This window comes from Homarus americanus, unplaced genomic scaffold (assembly GCF_018991925.1).
Source record: "Homarus americanus isolate GMGI-L3 unplaced genomic scaffold, GMGI_Hamer_2.0 scaffold33468, whole genome shotgun sequence".
Lineage (NCBI taxonomy): Eukaryota > Metazoa > Arthropoda > Malacostraca > Decapoda > Nephropidae > Homarus > Homarus americanus.
The window spans coordinates 1,940,542-1,963,337 of record NW_024714177.1 but is presented as its reverse complement, the minus strand read 5'-3'; the positions used below and the strand labels follow the sequence as shown (position 1 = coordinate 1,963,337).

The window sequence follows — 22,796 nt, the reverse complement described above, 5'->3', positions numbered from 1 at the left end:
CCGATAAGCTAACAGAATAGGAAACACATAGTGTGTTTTTCATTGGCTGATTACCATAGCTGACTCCTAAATTCAATAGTCGGCGAGATTAAAATTTTATAAAGGTCAAGGACGTTATCATACCAAACCAAAAGAGTGAACACACACAACCTCGGCGACGTCACAAGGTTTACATACAGCCTACCGTCAAAGTCCCAAAACAATACAAGCTTATAGCTAGACAATACATATCACATGTTTCAGATGATAATAATGCACTGGATACATAATTTTTGCACAAAGCAGTTATTATAATTACTAAATTAAGGCTCCCACTACACATAAAATTCAACTGGATATATTTAAAACTGATTTAGCGACTGTTGGCTAGTTCTCTGCTAGTATTTAGCGGGGTGGAGAACTTGATCTGGGAACACTGCACTGGGATGTTTTGACAGACAAGAGTGAGGATGATGCAGGCTGAGGACGCCAGGTACCTGAAAAAGTAAGTATTATAACCACAAATTACCTCAAATTATTAACTAATATTGTTAGTTAATTGTTTTGATAAAAGGAATTATGAAGATCAAATATATTTATATTTTTTCAGCCACTAACACCATCGTATAACCCCTAATGTCATCTCGCATTAGTGTTTTAGTATAACAAACCAATTGGGAAATTTTTACTTATGCACCGGTCTTTGTTTGGATATTGAAAATATGTTTTTCCGGTGATATTTGATTAGTTTTGAACGAATTTGATATTCATTTCCGCCAGAAATCACTAGTTTTGAGGTACCCCCCCAACAATAATGGGGGGAGAGCCTGGGAAATCAAGTTTTTGGGTGGGGGAGAAAACGAATCATCTAACCTAACCTAGCCCAACCCCACCCCAACCCAAGCCAGGGGCTCCGCCCTCGGATCCCTGGTAGGCCTAGCTTAAACTAACCTAAATGTCTCGGTAGTTAAAAGCTTTGGGGCGCGCCATGTCCGAAAGCACAATACCTTAGTTAGAAGTGGAAGGACCAGGGATATGTAAGAATTGGATAGAATGATCGTCTTTCTCCTAAAACTCAGCAATAAACTTAAAATAATCATAGGAGCAGAAACAACAACCAACCTCCACCACGGCCATTGTGAGGTTGGTCAATTAAATTACCCAGGCTGCTTCCTTTGAAAAAAATAAATGTGATTGGTCGAAAAGAATTTGCGTGATATCGATACATCATTGGTCATAACTGGATGATGTCAGTCAATATTGCGCATGCGTGATGCACTGATAACATCTCACAGAAACGAAGACATGGTGACACTTGTGACTGAGTGAATTTAATAACATTAAAAAATTAATATCTCAGTTATCCTTAATTTCCGGCTGAAATATCATAGAAGAAAAAGGTCTTATAATTGTCTAAACATTACAAAATACATATTAACAACAGCGAGAGAAAGACCGGTGCATAAAGAAAAATTCACCAACCAATTTGTCACATTTTTAGCAGGTTTTCCCCTCTGTCTAAAATGTCTCATTATTAGTAACATTGGTTGTGTTTCAACGAGATCTTAGTATGTGTTTTAATGGTCAGAATAGTAATCCAGTTGGGGAGTAAAGTAAACAAGGCTGAACATACCTCAGTGAGGAAGTAGCAGGTATGTGTATAATCACTCAGACTCATTGCTCTGATGAATGAAACTACTGTACACCATCACTGAACTATGATTTTATTAGGGATGGATCAAGTGTTGGCAAGGCTTAGTGGTCTGTATTGGATAAAGGTATTATTATCGTTTCAGTCATCCAGCGAATTCTTTGATTTTAAGTTACTACCTTCCGAGAGAGATTAGGTTAGGTTGAAATTATGTTTTAGTAATGGTTTTGGATGTGTTTTTAACGATTTTGACCTGCTTCCAAGTAGGTGGATGACCAAAGCGATAATTATACCTTGATAAAAGAAAAGTTCACTGATAGTTTTCCCCTACTGGCGGCTGAGACCTATTTGCTGCAAAAATGATAGGTAATACTTTACAAGAGTGAATGTTATTATGAACCACTTAAAACTGTTTTATTTAAGACCAATTGTGTGCCTTAACAAATTTATGTATGACGTTTCACCATAGAACATAAATGCATTTATCCATTATGAAATTGACAAAATATGAGCAATAAATTTTAAGTAAATCATGCTTACACTTTTTACGTCTCATCAGCTGTGAGGACTCCAAAGTTCACGTGTCATGTCCGCCATGTTCTTCATGTATCTCAGCTGTGGGTTTTTTTTTTCAGAATGTAATAAGTATTTTTTAGGTTAGGTTAGGTTATGTAGTTTAGTTTGGTTCAGTTTATGAATGATTCATTATCGGTAAACCCTCTGGATAACTGCTAACATTCAAGAAATGCCCGATACTGTTACAAGGGTATCTACTGTACTTTAATATAGGGTTCATTAAATGCACCAAACTACTCAACCAAACCTAACTTAAGCTAACCATTCAAATACTACCTCACCAAACCAAAATGATTTATAAGAAAATAAATTTTTTAGGACCACTGTACCTACATATGATAACTAAGAAGATACTTTAGATGGTGGTGCCACCTGTCTTCGTTAGTTGAAGCCCAAAATATCTTAAAATTTATATAATGCAGAATGTCCTGCATTGCTCTTGGATATTTATTTATATATATTTTTTTCAATATCATTAGGTAAGAAAGCATTTATGTTCTATGGTGTAATATTGTACAGTAGGTAGTTAAGGCACACAATTGTTCTTGACTATTAACAAGAAAACTTATTTCTTTCTCAAACTTTTCTGTTTTACCTCCGCAAAAAAAAAGTCAGAACAAAAGTTAGTTTTATCAACTAATCTAAGCTCATTAGGGGTTACCAAAGCTAGCTCAGTTGGAAGAGTCAGAAGTGGCTGAAAGAAATTTAGGGAATTGTTGTCTTTATAGATGACGAGAGGATCTTTCTCTGTACTTGAGGTAAATTTGTATGCAAATTCTGTGAGAAGTTGTGATGTTGTTAGCAGGATAATATGGGCAGTTAAAAGAGAATGACATACATATGCTGAGTGAGTTGAAATAATAATGATAAAGTAGATGTGTAATGTGGCATTAGATAGGAAATCCTGTTAACTGGGTAAGGTTAGAATGACAAAAAGAAAAATTAGAATATCTTCCATAGAATTATTTAAAAAAAATCATACATAATGTAGGGTCTGTTGTAGGCGTGTATAAAAGAGTATGGGTTATAATTTTACCAAGAATATTTTTTAACCTTTGACCACACATTTAAAGAAGTTACTTGTATGGAATGAGTTTATTGTTACTGAAATTATAGTGCAGTACTTCAGTTACTTTGATGTAATATTTATTTTTATTTATTTTAAGGAAGGTGAAGGTTGGTTCACTGGATGTACACCCGACAGAGAAGGCACTAGTGGTTAACTATGAACTCGAAGCCACCATACTTGGTCAGCTGGGGGATGCCATGCTTGGAGACAAAAAGGTAATTAAGCGTTATACCTCTCTCAGTATTTTCATGTGTTCACAATGGTAAGTGTGTCGCTAGTCACCAAAAGTATTTATGAAGAAGTTGCTGGGAAAAAGAAAGACAAAAATTACTCACATTTTAGTGACAATACTGTACAAGAGCACAGTGGGGAGGTGCATGATGTGTTTGGTATTAAATTACAGTAGTACTTAACATATAAAATAATTAATAAAATATAAATTTGGTACATCACGTTAAGAGACCATATTTATACTGTATAGTATAAGCCAGAATAGTTTTTTGTTGTTTGTGAACCTATTTCATTCTTTTAAGTATGATATTTTTGTTTTCTTGTCATTGTGGACCTGAACCTCATTCTTTTAAGTATGATATCTTTGTTTTCTTGTCGTTGTGGACCTGAACCCTATTTTTCCCATTTGCTATGTTATTCAAGATATGATAAATTCACTTACCATAGTGAATGGTTTACAAGGAACCTAACCCATTCATAGAGTGAGGGATACCTGTATTATACTTTTAACCTTAATTTGACTCTGCTTTTAGTAGGAGTTGGTGAATAATTAGTTTACTTCTTTGTTGAATAGAAAAATATGGTTCCTTCTTTGTTTTTGTATTCATGTACAGTATGTGTTCAAATTTTCAGGAATGCCAAAAAATCATTCGGTTAAAAAGCTTGGACAACAACACTGATGTTTCAGCATTGGCAAGAGAAGTGGTAGATAAGTGTAAACTTATTCATCCTTCCAAACTAAATGAAGTGCAACACCTCATCAGTTACCTTCTCTCAAGGAAAGATGCTGGAAAAGGTTTGACATTGGCACATTTTCTCTTGTAGGAATATCTTGAATACAGTCCAGGAATGTAACTGCTATATTCATACAGGTGTGATTGCTTTCCTATCAGTATTGGAGTGACTTGTAACCCAATGTTTACTCCTTCCTTCTTCTTACTCCACATTAATAATCTCATCATTATGGGTACTGTATATGTTACTCCTTTATCTTAAACATTCTTTGTTTTCAGATGGGCAGGTATCCCTAGACCACCCAGCTGCAGGAATCTCCAATGGCATGTCTGAACCAGCTAATTTAAATGAGTTGGACTCATATATGGAGATGTTGTATGAAGATATTCCTGAGAAAGTACGAGGGGCATCGCTCATCCTACAGCTTGCAAGAAATCCTGATTATCTGGAAGAACTATGTCAAAATGGTAGGTTGAGGTCATGAGATTGTTGTGCAACCTTACTGAATGTTATTGCAGGAAAAGGGAATTTGAGCAAGAATAACTGTTTACTTTGTATCTATTAAAGTATGATGTACAGGTATTTGCCATAAACTACAATTATGTGGTTAATGGGCTGGGGAAGGTAATGATACTCTGAATTGCTGTTTTGGAAGTTGTTGATGAATAATGAGTTAATAGTCATTGAGTGAGTTTGCCCATGTCAACACACCTTCTAAAACAAAACAAACATCAAACATGAATATCTCTCACTACTGTGTCATGGGTTCAATTCCTAGGCACAGTTGCATAAACAAAGCTGATTTTTTGGAGAGTTTGTTACCACTTCACAAGATCTTTTTTAATCTTTGACAGTACACCTGACCTTGAGTGTTCAGCTCCCACCACTTCCACGACTGAAGAAAAAAAAAGTGTTCTTGCACACCTTAATACACTAGCAAATTAAAAAATTCAGGTTTTTTTTCAACACCTGAATAAGTTAAATTAAGATTATAAACTTACTGTACTGTACTTGGAAAATTATGTCACCTGCCTCCTCTTAGCTTGACTCAAGCACCTGCCCACACCCCAGATGGCCACCCTCGTTGTGGCATTGTATAAATTTTATCATAAATCAGAATTTATTTTATTTCAACACGGTTCAAGCCTGTATTATTAACTGGAAATTAGTTTTAATGCGGTATGATACAGGTAATGCATGTCTTATTTGATTAGTAAGATTATACTCATACTGTACGTGTAATTATTCTTAACATAAGAATTAATGTGTATCTTCTACCAACAGAAACAGTTCTTGGAGCGCTAGCACGGGTTTTGCGTGAAGACTGGAAAAAGAGTCTCGATCTCAGCTACAACATTGTGTACACATTCTTCTGTTTCTCTGTCTTCTCAAACTTCCACACTGTCATATCTCATTTCAAGGTGAGTGGATAAGAGAATTGTTTAATTTTATACTTTTTGGCATGAAATTTTAAACTAGACATGAATATTGAACCTCAGAGCTAACATAGAATGTATGAGTAGTTAAGTACTTTTCCAGACTTAATGCCAATATATATGGTATGACTTGATGATAGTTATAGCACAGTAGGACCTTATTAATAAAAAATTCTGATACCCAAAAGCATTCAATATCCAAAAAGATCACAGATTCATATTTTTCTTCTGTTACTGGGTACCTGATATTTTGCCTGTCATCCAAAAGTGCTGTTGTACTCTCAGAAGTGGTCACTCCAAACAGCATTGGTACAGCCAGTAGTATTCCATACTTGGCATTGTTTACAGACCACTAATTCACCAAATAGCTCATGATTTTCATTTTTTTTGTCTGGTCCCTAATAACTTAAACATATTTTTCCCATCTAAGTAAACAAATAGAATAAGGAAAAACTTAAGGCATATCAGATAATAAACATTCTTAGCACATGATGAACTACACATCAGAAGATTTAAAAATTAGATTTGTGAAAATTTTATAACATTGTTGGCATTCCAGCACAATTGGATGATATGACAAATAAGTGGAAGAAAGAAACTGAATTTTACAGAATTTAATAAAAAATTGCCCTTTGTGGATGTTTTCAAAATTTTTTTAGTTAGATTAAATAGGTTCTATATTTGTACAGTACAGTATATCCATGTTTTCAACTGTCTCTCTTAAATGGACCAGCTCCTTGAGTGGTGAGTGTAGATTATACTGTTTTTTATATTTATTTCCTTTTTTAACATTTTAATTGTATTTGACATGGGATCTTAAGGTCAGTAATACCTTTTATATATGTGATATGTTTATGGTCTTTGGGTCCAAACATAAGTATTGTACACACACTTTAAAAGTATCTTCTCAGAGGGGTCCGATGAATTCCAAAATGAACACTGCAACTCATGTTTTCTCGGTAGGGTTGTCAAAATCCTTTGTCCGTTGTGACAAATTGTCTGACACAAAATCGTATAGATGCTTTTTGGAATGTGTGTACATATTTGCCACAGGTTATAGGAAAATGTCAAAGGTCAAATATCACAATGGACTTGTGATGTATTGCAGATGTTTTAGTTTCCTTCCAGAATCATTTGTTTTAAGCCTACTTTTTCTGCTCATTAAATAGAGAATTAAATGATCATATGCAATTACAGTACTGAATGTGCATTTCACAGATTGGGTCGCTGTGTATGGACATTGTTGATGGAGAACTGCAGCGAACTGACCAATACCGAGAACAACTTACCAAGAGGAAAAAAGGTGGAGATATGGCCATTGACCCAGCTAAGCTTCAGCAGGACTATGAGCGCAACCTAAAGAAATATCAGACTGTTGTAGAGAAGCAAGACCAGGTGATTATGCTTACATTGTAAATACTGTAATTTACTTAGCATTAATCTTTTGACTTTTTATTCTTTTTCTTTTGGTTTGATTTATCTTATAGTATTATAGGATTTAGATTTACATTGTATTTTGTTTGCTTCTTAAGAATATTAATACTATCCCCTGATATTAATTTCAGAATTTGGTTCCCTACACCTGTTTATTCTTTGTTGATCAGGTATTACGGGTGTGCACATACCTTCTGTTGAATATTGCGGAAGACGTCCGTGTAGAGGAAAAAATGCGGAGGAAAAACATTGTGGGTCTCCTGGTTCGTATGCTTGAGCGCGAATCAACGGATCTGCTTCTTCTGGTGGTGTCCTTCCTCAAAAAACTTTCCGTGTACATGGAGAACAAGGATGACATGGTGAGTTCTTTACTGTACAGTATTTGTTTTATGTTTAAAGTGCACAGTAAAAAAACCATAAATCGTACCCTTCAGATTCGAAGGTGTCCCTCGTATTTCATAAAAACTCATAATTTGTAAGGGCTAGATTCCTAATTATTTTGAATTATGAAAGTTTTTCTGTATTGTGGTTTACACGGAGTCCCCAAGAAATTAAAATGGTCACAGTGATTAGCTAACACAACTAAATTTACATCAAAAGTTTTTTCTTGGCCCTTAAACTGTGACGTGTGGCACATGATGATAAACATTTGACTGTGACTTTTGGTTCTTGTATGAACTCATCATAGAGGCCTCATACTAGAGTGTTCTGACTTTCATAACTAATTATGTACAGTATACCAGTACCTGTACTTGGTAATTTTCAGCAATGTCAGTTTATCCTAATTTCTTGTGTTGTGCTGAACTTTCTTAATTTTACTTCCCATAAGACTCGACTGAATGTACAGTACACTATATTGACATGGGATGAGAGAGTGATAAAGATTCACATGATTAATACTTAGTCATTCTTACATAACTAAAGTGCATATTTTAGAGACTTTGAACAAAATAAAAAAAAAAATAGATAAAAAAAAAAGGTATTTAACTCAGGAATAGCTCCTGTCCAGCCCAGACATTATAATTAATGCAATTTGGTTTTCATTGGTTTTCTCCCAGACATTTTCCAAGTGAACTTCTTTAAAAAAAACAGACCAAACAAACCCATCTTAACCTACCTAAGTTTTTATAACATATCTAAAAAGTACCAGTATTCTTAGATTGTTAGGTTTAATTGGTTCATGTCATCTTTAGTAATGGCTTAGTGTCTGCCAACTGACAAAAGAAGCTTGTATTGAACTTGAATAATATTGAATATTTAAAGACAGTAATAATAACTTCTGAGACAGATGACAACTCTCCTTGAACACCAACAGTGCAAGTGTAGTAGTGGTTGCACAAATGGTTATGATAAAAAATATAGTTACTGTAATATGTAAATTATTTCTCTGCTATTCTTGAGGTAAGAAATTTTTTTCTTTAGCTCAAAAGTTTAAAATAGGTGTATGTACAAGAATGGTCACATATTACTTTTCTTTTGTATACTGCATATACAAGTTGAAGATATGAACAAAACTATATGGATGATTATGTATGTTGTGGCCCCTTCCTCATACACCATTCCTCTCCCATTATTATCCGCCATATTTGAGATTACTGTACGTACTGTACTCTATCCACACCACACAGGGACGGGTCACAGGAGTAAAGATTACTGAATTACTGTATCCTATTCTTTAGGCTGATCTGAACATTGTCGAGAAGGTGAGTCGTCTAGTGGCCACAGATAACAGTGACCTCCTGAATGTCACTGTACGGCTGCTCCTAAACTTGTCATTTGATGCTGGTATGCGTGCCAAGATGATCAAAGTAGGCCTCCTTCCCAAACTGGTTGCCCTAATATGTAAGTTATCAATCAAGGTTTTTTCTATTCATATATTTGTAGTTTACCTTTTGCTTCTTGTATTCTGAAACATTCTTTTTTCCTTGTCATTCATGAAATTTAACGCTGACGTGTTTTTTGTTTAGCGGAAGAACGTCATCAACAAGCAGTTTTAGCAGTCCTGTACCACCTGAGTGTTGATGACAAATGCAAGTCCATGTTTACCTACACTGATTGTATTCCAACAGTGAGTAACCCACAAGTATTAACATTTATAATTTCTTTATCATATTCCAAATCTGGCACTATTTCCCGTGCTTCATTCCTAAAATTCAAATAGTTTAGGAATGCAGCTACTGTATTAAAGCATTTGTATGTGTCTTTGTGTTAGCCAGATGTGGTTTGGTTTGTTGTGATTAATTAAGCATAAATTTCTGAAGGGTAATTATAATAACTGAGGTGAAATGCAGATGTTTACTTCAATTATCAGAAAGAATGCCATCAAGGGTGGAACAATAAGGCTGAACTCGACATATATCTTGGGTCTTGTGGAAAGGGAGCACCAAAGTAGAACACATCTGTTGCAGCAGTCAGAGAGAATGAATCGGTGTTTGCTCTTTGATTCTGGTCACCTTGAAGAGGAGTAGGAGAAGGAATACGTAGTGGAATTCGAAAATCTTTAAAATCATGGAATCTGATATTTGATGAATATGATTAATGCTTGTCTTTCACTTCTGTTTTAATTTAGGTAATGAAATTGGTGCTGAGTTCACCAGGGCCTCAAGTCCCCCTGGAGCTGATGTCTCTGGCAGTAAACCTGGCAGCTAATAAGCGTAATGCCCAGCTCATCTGTGAAGGAGCTGGACTCAAGTTGTTACTGAAAAGGGCACTTAAATACAGGGATCCCTTACTCACCAAGATGATTAGAAACATTGCCCAGCACGAAGGACCAACCAGAGCTCTATTTACTGTATGTAACTCTGCATTGTTAACTGACATTATAACTCTGCCTTTTCAAATACTTAAGTCGCCTTTCATCTAGGACCTGTGATTGAGGCTGCTGGTTGTATGATTTTCCATGTACCCTGTAGTTATGTTTATCCTCCACATGTAATCCCATTTTAAAAATTTTAGTTCACAGTAACTTTATTTTTACCAAATATTGTACCCATCCTTGCAGCATTTGTTGACAGATGAGTTCTGACCTCAGCCTCCACTTTAACCCCGATAAAAGGTAGCAGCAACCTCATTGGCTCAAAACATTATATGTGTTTGTACTCCTGCATACTGATACTACTTGATACTGTAATTGTTTTTTGCTTACATAGGATACTAGTTACTACATCCATTTTGAACTAGGCTTGAGGATGTTGTAAGTGCTGATATGTATACTGTAATGTATTATCAAAGCAGTCATTTAGAATAATAAAATTTTAATAGAGACCATATTTTTCAGGAGTTTGTTGGGGAGCTGTGTGAAGTAGTGAGCAGTGGCAAAAGTGATGAATTAGTGTTAGAGTGCGTTGGTGTCTTGGGTAATCTTTCTTTGCCTGATTTGGACTATTGCCAGCTGCTCACCAAATATAACCTTATTGACTGGATCAAGGAGAGTCTTCAACCAGGTAACATACTTTTTTTCATGTTTCTAAGACACAGTACTTCTAATTACTTCCCCATTAGAAAAATGATGGAGTGTTATTTAAATAAACTACTGTAGTGTTTATTTGCTTTGTATCCTAAATGTTTTCTTAGCTTGGTTTTAGATTAAAAACTTTTGTTTTTATTTTTTTGCTATTACAATCATTAGATAACTTTTTAAGCTGTTTGGATAATATAATCAGTAACTAAATTATGTTTGTTTTTTGTCATGCAAATAAATTTGTTGAACATATTGAAATATTTAACTATTGAATTGCACATTATCTAATTACTGTACTAGTACATAGTGAAAAGTAATAATATTGTGTTCAAGTAAACAATAACATATTTTTAATTCTGGTGTTGTGTTAGGTAGAATTTAGCCGACTGGGGGCAGCAACTGGGGGATTCATTAGCCTATGGGAGATCACAACTTCACATCTAGGGTGCAGGCTGATTCTTTTAGCCATTTTTTAGACAAAATGTGTCATATTCTGTAATATACAGTAATTAGAGAAACTGCTAAACACAGTTTTATTAACTCTATAAACTAATATACTTTGTAAATACACAGAAGCAGTTGAGGATGATCTGGCCCTTGAGGTGGTTGTACTACTAGGAACAGTGGCAGGAGACCAAGCTGCTGCAGAGCTTATTGTTGACTCTGGCATACTCCACTCTCTGGTTAATCTTCTTAATGGTAAGATAATTCCAAAACACCTTAACCATTTTTATATTTAAAGTAACACTTTTCCTTTGTCTCTTCTGTGCATGACAACATACCTGTTGTATACAGGACTTGTTCACTGGGCTAATTATTCTTAGAAACATTTTTAAACATAACAAATAAAAGTTGAAATCTGAGCTGTACTGATGTTGTTGAACCCATCATGCCACATAGCTTTAAGTTTGAAATACTATAAGTAAACATTTTCAGTAAGTAGAGTTAGCCACATAACACTTACCTTCCGATACCAGCTAAACAAGAGGATGATGAAGTCGTCCTGCAGATAGTGTATGTCTTTTACCAATTAACTCGACATGAGGTAACACGACCTCAGGTCATATCCACTACTGAAGTTCCAGCCTATCTCATTGATCTCATGCACGACAAGAACACAGAAATCCGCAGAGTCTGTGATACAACGCTTGATATTATTGGGGTGAGTAAATTTTTAGAACTAATTTAATATTATTGTTTTAAGAGATACTAATGCAAGAAAGGAAGTTAATATGTGTGTGAAAGGGCAGGAATTTATTGAGAATCAAATAAAGATATAGATGAGGTTAACTTGCCTTCTTTATTTGCAATTTTAGATTTTTCAAATTTTCCCAACCTGAATATCCATTATATGGGGGATGACTATAGTAGGTAGGTGTATTCAGAAACTGCCCTTTCAAAATATAAGTCAAGTTGAGTTCACTAGAGAATGGCGATAAAAAACTGTCAGCTTAGTGTGCCTGAAAAATGACAAGATACTGTGGAGAAGAACTGAGGAGTCAAATGAGAGAGAGTTGGTGGAAAAAGGTAAATGAATCTAGTACTCTATTGTTGTTTGTGGGAGTTTGGTTAAGTTAAGGAAAAATTAAATTATGTCCACATAATTAGTACTGTTCTTATATTTCAACACAGGAAAATGATGACGACTGGGCAGTAAGAATACAGTGCCACAAGTTCAGATGGTACAACAGTCAGTGGTTAGATATGGTGGAGGAAGCAGAAAACATTGATACCATGGGTGGTGAAGAAATGGCTGGAGGGGAAGGCCTCGGACATTCTTACCTTCACCATTCTGATGTATTGGATCACCAAGGACTATATTCAGGTTCTTATATTTAATATGTATTCTATTTTAATTGAAAATATTTGTTCCCTCATGAAGTGTCAGGCAAGTTTTCCCTGAAATTATTACAGTATTTTTGGATTCATTTTATGTGTTGGTGCTTGTATGTGCATCATTCCTTGTGTGCTTTTAAAAAAAATCTAGCTCCAATTTTTTTAAATGGCTGCAATGTAATTTCACTTGTTGGGGATTTGACAGCTTGTTGGCAGTATTTTATGTACTCTGTGTAGTACAGTACTGTATGGTGTATACTGTAATCTCAAAGCATCCTTTTTATTTTCAGAAATTCAAAATTCTTGTGTACTGTATATGAGGCATTTAGAACAGCAAGGGCATATCACTGAGTTTCTCAGTTACCCACTTTTCATGTCAGGACATAGCCCCAGCATTCCTCTATCAGATAATGATGTCAGGCAATGTTACTTTTATATTATTTGTTATTCGAAACCCATTCCCCAAATATGTAACTGTATATTTTCAGCCTTCTGGCTGCCAAGCTCTTTCAATAAACCGTTAATTATTATTATTATTATTATTATTATTATTATTATTATTATAAGACCTAACCTTAATAAATTACCTTTTTTCAGATGGATTATCTTCCCCTGAAAGTGAGGAGTATCCAGGCATGAATGGTCACAGTGAAGGTTCCCGTCCCTCATCCAACTACACTAATCGGTGAGACTTTCCTCTTACACTCTCCAGAAATTAGTGTATTGTTCCTTCAGTACCTTTGTTATTGTGACTTTTGTAATGGCAGTGATAGAAATTGCATAAAGCCCTTGAGTTTTTTGGGGATGATTATCAGTTTTTGGATTTGTTGTGAATGAATCACTTCAGTGTTTCACTACAATATTTGGTATACTTGTTGCTATTTATTAATGACCTTGATAATTAAAGTACGTATTGTTTAATTTCAGTTTAAGAATGATATTTTCAGTGTTTCATGGAATTCAGTCTAATATGACAGACATGACTTCAATGATATATGTGTGTATGTATGTGTGTGTGTCAGCATCACAGACAGCTTGAGCTCCTTCATCTGGTATTACTGTATTACATTAGCAGTAGCTCCTGTAAACCCAGAATGTTGGAATAATTAATGCATGAGCTTGGAAACAGGTGCAGTACATTGCATGGAACCCCCTTCTCTCTGTAGTTCTAATGACTTTTCTTTGTATTATTATTATCATTATTATTACTACTGATATTACTATTATTATTACCAGTATTGATATTATTATCATCATCATCATCATCATCATCATCATCATCATCATCATCATCATCATCATCATTATTATCATCAGTAATGCATCTCCTTTGACTTAGCCATATCAGTGGATCACAGTTGAGAGGTTTAGAGTGAATACATAATTAACACGTTTAATGATTATCTTACAATTTGATGAAAGTGTGCTGTAGGTATGTGAACATGTATTTTTGTACTGTACTGTACTACTTAATAAATACAAATTCAAGTTCAAATTCCTTAAATGCATTTTTGTAATTTTGCTTGTTGATATATACTGTCATCTTGAAGACTTACTGAGAATAAAGGTACAGTATTAGTAAAATTTAAAAAAACCGTGCAATGGAGCACTTGCTTCTGATGTTACAAACCCAGCTTTGACATTCCCTTAGAACTGTTGATCTATGCTCCATACTTTCCAGACCTCCCCATAGCCAACCACATACTGTGAAGATATAAGGGAAGGGCTGAGAATTTGGGGAGGTTGAAAAGGAACTGTTAACTTATTAACATGAAAATGCCTGCCGGCAAATGCAACCCTTTTACGATGTGAAAGTCATCATTGTGTGCAAGTTGTCACATGTGCAAGTCAATCATCACTAATATACTAGATTTAGCTTTTAGGCCATATATCAGGGTAAATTTATTTAACACTCATGCACCTGGGAGGAGGATCCCCCCGATCCTCCACTTCCTTGGTGAACTAGGTGCAGTTAGTCATTATGTAAGTGGTCAGATTTTTATTTTAGGATAGCTATAATATTATAGATACCAAATAGTAAATGTAATGAAAACATCACCATAAGAAGGGAGTTTGTTGATTATCATTTTAAATATTTATAAATATTTAAAGCATTCAACATTTTCATAATCTACTGTAAAATATTTACTGATTTTTACATATTTTTGTTTACTGTCTTATCTATAAATACAATGTTGAGAGATGTTTTTGAGACCATACAGTGTATTTCTGATTTATTATTGTGCAATATGTCTCATTAATAGGTATAATGTGTAAATTTTTCTCACTCTTAAAATCAGTACTGTACCATTAATTTTTAAATGTGAAATGTAGATGATTTTTATTTTTTAGGTTTTTCAGCTTGGTTAATTTCTCCTAGAATTTTCAAGTTTGTTTACATTTTTACTGGCAGAATTATTTGCAGTACAATATTGGAACTATGTCTTGTTAGCCCAGTAATAAGATTCTTAGCTGTGTTAGCCAGTTATGAGAATGTCATTCCTACCAGACAGGCTGACTCTGAGAACTTTGGGAAATATAGTTTCCCTGCCTGCACCTACCACACTGGCCAGTCCCCATTGTCGCAGCTTTTAACCAACTCTTGATCACCCTTTTTCTTTCTCTGGCACAAGTTTTTATTGATTGTTAGTAGTATTTTCAGTAGGTTCATTTATGTATGTTGACTTTTTTTTTTTGTGCTAGAATATCTGTAGTAACATATAAGAAGCCTGATATTTTGTTTTATGTATTAAGTACAGGTTGTAGTATTTTATTTCTTTCATACATAGTGAGATGAGGTTTTGTGAGAGAAAGAGGCGAAGTCGTAGTAGCGCCCTAAGTGTTGACTCCGTATCCGTGAGTAGCGAGAGTAGACCAGCACAGCACAGTCAACACATCACCTGTTTGTTCACAGCACCGTGTATATAAACACTCATACATTCTCCTTGGAGTTGAACTTTATTTTTAACTCCTCGGTGACAAACATATGAATGTCTGGTGTTAATAGTTACAGATATCTAAAATTACATATGGGTAAAAATTATAAGTCAGCAGTGGCCTCTTTATCCAGTATGTAAAATAAGGTAACTTAGGCAAAAGTTGTTTGAGGAAAGTCATTACCAAGATACATACTGAACTTGTGAATTAGAAGTAAAGAAGTTCTGATGTGGTCTGTATTGAGTTGGCTAAGCTAGTGGCTAGGAGGGGGATGGCATTTCACAAATTGTGGAAAATGCCACAAACGATATCAGGGTATTTTAGAGCATTTTATATAGTTAGATAAATAGGGTAAACCTGTAATGTTATGTTCCCAGAAAATGCTACAAAATATAATATTATAGGAAATAAATGTATGTATTCCAGGCCCAAAGTTTGCACTCCATAGTCCACTAAACTTTTCTAACATAACTTAACTGCAGTGCCTCATTATAGCAAAAGTAAAAATGGTGAGTTCTGTCAGACTGACTGCCCATTAGAGACATTGTGGATACAAGAAGGAGGCAATTTGGTAGCAGTCTATCAAATCCAACTTAAGTGGAATGTCTTACCAAGCCAGATGATTAAACTGAACAATCACATAAGTCACTTGTCCCATCATTTAATGCAATTAACTGAAGACATCTTTTGTCTTATTGTCTGTACAGGAATAGGAATTTGCTCACACCGTTGTTAACCAATTCTTACCTTAGACTAAAGTATCGTCCCTCTCAGGAGCCTTGCATGTCAGCCTGCTCTGCTCACTTCACTCGTCTGTGATAATTAGACAGCTCACTTGATTTTAAACTCTTCACTTAATTTTTATAATATTCCATTGCCATAATTCATAAATACTATCATGGAATGAAAACTGATTCATTATATATTGATGAGTTAGAATAAAAAACTTATGACCATGTTGGTCAAGCTCTGGGAGTAGCCTTTAGGGATCTGACCATGTTGGTCAACAGTTTAAGCAGTCTTTGGGGACCTGATAGTCACCAGGTCCCAAGTTGATCCCAAGTTGAAGAGATGAGAGAAAATATACTAAGTGTAGGCAGGTAATCTGTGATTACATATCTCAGGGAATTGTTACCCTGCCTTGCCAGCTAAGGGGGCACTTGGAGGTCAACATATAATTCCCAATTCCCACTCTGTAAATTGGCATCCAACTGTAAAATATATACTGTACATCAAATTTGCCAAATTACAACTGGGACACCATGCCATCAGGTAATCATCCAAGCAAGCGAGGAAAATGGCCATCAAATGGTGACTGTACTGTACAGGTGTATTTGTTTTTGTGATGTAATGTCAGAGCAGATATACATAGCCATACTGTAATAGTAGCAGTGGACTGTACGTATTTGAAAGTAAATACCTACCACTGGGTAGCATTCTTGTCACAAGCAACTTATATTTTGTTGTAACTAAGTGGGATTTGTTGAAATTTGCCAACTGTCTTCATATCAATCTTTGGAATAATACCCCTGGTTTATCACTGTACAGTGTATGCTGGTAATTAATCGATAGAAGTTTCTTAGGTGTTGGTAAGGAATGTAAATTGTACTGTGTTAATTAAATCACTGTACAAACACAGTACAGGGGTCCCAAAAAATTTGCGGGACTTAGGTTCTCAAAATGGCTGCAAATCGTCAGACCCGCGAATAACATTTGCTAACCAGGGGGAACATTTTTACTTGTGTACAATCAAAGACAAAAGTCGTGTCGCGGTTTTGTCCGGAGATTAAATATAACTCGTGAAACATTATGAGAGCCCACTACCACAAGGCAGAGCACACAAAAAGTTTAGCCCTTCGGCATATGTTTTCACCAAATTTCACAACATGACTTTTGTCTTTCATTGTACAAAGAAATGTATATTCCCTTTATGTGTTTGCCCTTAGGATAATTATTTCTTTTACCTGTATTGTATATATGTGTGTGTGTAGACACACACAAAACACATACAAATAAATAATAATGGGAAAATACTCTCAAATAATCAGAAACAAATTTATTAAAAATGAGACAGTCTACCCTCAAGTCCATGCATTAATAAATATAGCACGGACTTGAGGGTAGACTCACATTTTTAATAAAATTTTTATGATTATTCGTGAGAGTATTTTCCCATTATTGTTTATTTGTGTGTGTTTTGTGTGTGTGTTTTTACACACACACACACACACACACACACACACACACACACACATATATACAATACAGATAAAGGAAATTTACTGTCTCTAGAACGAATGGCTCCCTGTCCCAGCCGCGAAAATGCCGGCAACTTTAAAACAACCCACAGACATTCTTGGGTACATCCAGAGTGTCATCCGCGAATAATAGAGGACCGCAAAATAAAAATCCACGAATTTAGGGGGCCCCTTGTATTTGTTATTTTGAAAGGCATCTTACATAAGTGCATGATATCATTAACCGATAGTGATTATCCATTTGCTATAGTTTGTGTGCATTTGGAAGTATTTTTGAGTTCTATAAGGTTTTGGGGAGAATTGCATAAAATATATATGGTAGTTCCTTGATCATTGACTGTCAGATTAGCCCCTTGAAGAGTAACCCCCCAGCTTAGCTAGCAGGGAGTAATAAGTGAGGAGGAGGCAAGACTAGCTGTAAGTCAGCTCAAGGTACACAAAGAATGGGTGGAATCATCATTGAAATGTTAAGAATTAGAAGTGAAAAACTAATAGAATGGATGACAGGTGTATAATGTATGGCAGAGAGAAATGTACCTTAGGAATACAGTAGCAGAAAGCATGTATAGTTCCCCTGTACAAAGGGAAGGTTGATAAAGACAAATATGTATACAGTACAGTACTAACTTTAGAGGAATGTCTATTGAGTATGAAAATTAAGGTATCGATATGCAGTGTCTTTGATACTGGTAATTACTGCTTAAGCAAAATCATATTTTGACATGCAATGCATTTTATAACTGCATCAAGTACTTAACTGTCAATGATTGCTTTCATACAGTATTTGTATTACCATCCAAGGCTTAATATCTTGATATATATATATATATATATATATATATATATATATATATATATATATATATATATATATATATATATATATATATATATATATATATATATATATATATATATATATATATATATATAGTATAACTGTATTAATCATGTGAAGAAAGTTTGTTTGAGATGAATTTTGAAAAACATTAAACTTTCTCTACATTTTAATAAGATTGGAGATTAAATATATTTCATCTGTTTCTTGGGTATTAACAATGAGTACTGTATATAATGTTTTGTTTAACATTTTGTGCTTATACAGTAATGGAGGAAGAAGGCACCTCACAGTAAATAGCACTGCACCTCGATGTTGGCACTTCTTACATCTGAAGTATTGGTCCCTTAAGTTCTCCATAATCTAGTCCATGTTGTAGTTAAAAGTACAGTATCCTGAAATTTGTGCATGAGTTACAAAAATTACTTTGTAACAGTGAATCACCTAACACCACTGTCTGTAGTTGCCTCAAACAAATTGAGTCAGTCTACATTCTTTGTGCATTAAGAAAAAAAACACATGTTAATGGAATATAATGCATCTTGTTCAGGTGGTCACAGCATGAAAAGCTGAGTGAGAACACAAGTGACATGACAGCCTCTGCACTATTTAGGTATGGCCAAGGATACTTACGAGCTAAGTACTTTGAGCAAGAAATACGAGACCTTGCAAGGTAACACACTCTAGTGCGCTCATGCTTGACCTCCAGCTTCAACAACCCATTACTTTTACATCTCACATATGCTAAATAACCTAGTGTTTTATTTTTCTCCTCAGCCTTAATGTACTCACCAACTTGTGTTCAAAGGCCCACTTCATATTAAATATTGGTATAAAAATATAAACAGCACCATAAAGAACCCAGCGCTTGTTCTTCAGCCCGCATCAAGTGGCTTTACCCTTACACTCATACCTTGAAGATGTCTGTTGTCTTTAGTTTATTGAATAAGGTGTACTCCATCACATTTTCATTCTGAATTACATCTGCTTTTCTTCAGTTGTAAAATGCTCCTCACTTTGATGTAAGAGCAGTTATATAACAGTCGTTTATTTTTGTATTGTCTGTCTTTATTACCTGTATTAGGTTTTTGCTTTACTTTATTTTATACATGGCATATCTGACCTCTTTTTTTGGGGGGGGAGGGGGAGGGATACATTCTACATAGCTTTCTCTTTTCACTACAAATGTTCCATACACTTTTGATCCTTCATTGTGGCACCTCATCTGATATTTCCTTTCACCCTATTCAGTCCTTTAAGCTATCCTGTTCTAATACATTTCGTCATCATCTTATCTCATTGTTCTACCTCATAATGCTGCACAGCCTTAAGAACCTGTCATTCCTCTTTTTAATGAACAGTATTTTATACTTATTGAATTTCTTTTTATGCTTTTAGGACATAGCGAATTCTATTGGGAAATGCACTGTTTTGAGAGACATTCATCATTGATAGGAGAGAATACAGAATACCACAATTACTATCAATGGGGGAATGTTTCGACACTACCTGTATATATCAGTTATATATTGGGTTGATATTGTAGACGTCCATGGTCTTGTATGTATCCTTAATATTTTATATTAATTTAAGTACACTAAAACAGATTAGTGCACAAAACTAAAATAAATCCAGTGACCCTCGGTTCAAGTTCAATAAAGTGCACCATGACTCTCAAGTGATGCAACAATTTTATTCGGTGGTGTTATTATATTGAAAATTAAATCAATATCTGTGATTAATATCTTATACTGAATAAATGCTTCTCTGCTTATGCTTCTCATCCTTTTCATGTTTAGTTAGTTGAATTAAGCATGATTTTCTAAGGATGGAAAGTCACACATTTTACATATGTTTTCAGCATTCTAAGGTAGCCTTCTCATGGTTGAAAATAAGAAAAGGTAATAGATTATGCTTGCTCATTCAATACTGTGACCTAGAATGGACAGATGGCTCTAAATATTTATCTCACTTTAAATATTCTGTAGTGTATTGATTCTTTATAAAATAGATAGATTCATAAAGATTAAAGTTGCACGATAAAGATTTCTATTTCCCGTCTTTGAATACATTAGGTGATTACCATTTAACACAATTTGTTTTTCTTATGACAGAGTTGCCCGCCATCCCTGTTTTATCAGTACTGTATTGTAGACATAGATTAAGCATTTGACGACTTTTGTGAGTAGAGAATGGATCTTGAACTAACAGTTTAACTTGTAATCACTTGTATATAGTTCTTCATTTTGTGATGTTTTAACCATTTTCTGTTTTATGTAAAGCATTTCCAAACTCTGTTCTTCTGTGACATGTCATTTACATCTTCTGTATTTTAATACCTGTAGCATTATAAGAGGGTCATTTCCATTATTATTTTTCATTCCTATTATCTCTGTGCAGTATTGGACATGTTTCCTTACTGATCTTGGACATATAAAAATCTTAATCCTTTCATGGACATTTTTGCATAAGAACCATAATGTAATGGTTTCACACAACTTATTTTCATTAAGAAATGTTTTGAAATTTTTTTCTTTTTCTACCCTGTCAACAGATTTAGCGCTGACTTGGAGCAGTTTGCTGATGAGCTCTTGAAGAAAGCTGGTGTTTAGGAGGCAGAGACTTGTTCTTCCTGTAATGTACATGAGAAGAACAGTGGCAATCTAGTCAGACATGCGTGATACAGAGTTGGCTGAAACTGCTTGAATCCCTTCAGGTTTGCATGAATTCTCATTAGCTTTGTATACAGGATCATTTGTTGATATTATGCTGTTTATTTATTTTTTCATTAGTACAATATATGATAACATTTCCTTTGCACAATGAGGATTTTGTTTACATGCAAGAATCCATATAAAAATTCAAGTGCCATTATATTATTGTAGCATTTAACCATGGAAAATTATCCAAAATCAATTATTTCCTTAAAGTAAGACCCTTTTCTCCTGTGTGGATATTATTTTCCATGTGATAAGGTGAACTATTCACAATTTGAAGGACCAAAGTTTAGGATTATGTTACAGGTGGGTGCATTAAATTTGATTATTTAATTTGTTAATGAAATTTAACTCTAGCACCAGACATCTTATTTGTGTAAATTTCATAATTTTATGTTGCTTATCTTAGTAGGGCAGCTTTATTGTTATATATATATATATATATATATATATATATATATATATATATATATATATATATATATATATATATATATATATATATATATATATATATATATATATATATATATATATATATATATATATATATATATATATGACACTGAAACAGGAGGGAAATTTAATTGGGCTGTATTACATGTCATAACAGGTAAAGAATAAGGTTGTTATTTCAGTTGTTTGACCGAGTCATCACTGTTACTTAATTGTCTCTGTTGGCTTTTTTAGTTCATTGTACTCATCGGTAGATGTACAGCAGTACCTTAGGGCCTAAAACATCACATATAATAATGGACCCTCAGAACAGCCTCTATTGTTAACCTTAGCCATTTGAAAGTTTTAATTTCTTTCTCCACCAAATGAAAACAGTGGTCTTCCTCTTGATTTTGTCTGTGATTGGTGTACTGTACCTCTTGATTCATATTCCACTCCTGGAATTGGGATATTAGCCAGTGTTAACATGGATGCAAAGTGTTTATGGACAGTATCTGCAGTATGTTTCTCATTCTAGAGAGCCTTCAGTATTTCCCTTAATATTTTTTCTAAGATTGGGACCATTTTTTTCTTTTCCATTTATTTTTACGGATCTAATTTACATAGTGGTCACAGTTACTGATCTACTGTACACATTATCTGCTCATTTGTTGGAGGTTCAGTATTTTTTCCAGATGGTTATTCATTGATTCATTTCTCAGATGTATTTCCATTTACTGTATTTTCTTCCATTATTGGGTAGGGCACACTTTATTTTGTCATTTATTGGGATTTTTAACAAAGAATATAACTTAACACTGTTACCTGTTGGACCTTCAGATTTAATTTGTGAGATAGCCTTTGTAAAGAGTTTATTGGACACTGTCAGTAATTTATGAAATGTTTTTGCACCTTTTCTGCTTCCCTCCAAATCAGTGTCAAGTTAAGTTTTCAAAGTTTTACCTTGTAAGCTGCATAACACCGTATTTGTCAGCCTAAATGTATCATTCAACAGTCTCACTAAGGTGAATCATGACATTTGAATTAATTTATATTAGTTTGTTACCTCAAATATTGTTTCAGTAATCTCACTTATGCTCTGAATATGCTTACATTTCACAATAATATGTTTAAGTCCTATGATATAAGTGCTTATAGCTAGTCATGGAATAAATTTTATTGCTATTTTCAATTATTAACTAAC

General features: G+C 34.4%; 1 protein-coding gene across 5 annotated transcripts; it reads left to right on the top strand.

Annotated features, from left to right (window-relative positions):
- Positions 1-389: 389 nt before the first annotated feature.
- Positions 390-22,779, top strand: LOC121876602 (kinesin-associated protein 3-like). 5 transcript variants are annotated; one of them, XM_042381821.1, is made up of 17 exons: positions 390-484; positions 3,373-3,490; positions 4,140-4,302; positions 4,520-4,708; positions 5,526-5,662; positions 6,896-7,072; positions 7,243-7,470; positions 8,791-8,953; positions 9,079-9,179; positions 9,681-9,902; positions 10,389-10,554; positions 11,145-11,270; positions 11,549-11,733; positions 12,204-12,396; positions 13,005-13,092; positions 18,991-19,113; positions 20,995-22,779. In XM_042381821.1, exons 1-17 carry the CDS (start codon positions 450-452, stop codon positions 21,050-21,052), a joined length of 2,472 nt encoding a protein of 823 aa, XP_042237755.1. In that variant the 5' UTR covers positions 390-449; the 3' UTR covers positions 21,053-22,779. The 5 variants fall into 5 exon arrangements, with proteins under 5 accessions (XP_042237755.1, XP_042237787.1, XP_042237776.1 ...); XM_042381853.1 differs by lacking the exon at positions 18,991-19,113 and adding an exon at positions 15,197-15,263; XM_042381831.1 differs by having other exon boundaries at positions 391-484; positions 7,282-7,470.
- Positions 22,780-22,796: the final 17 nt, after the last annotated feature.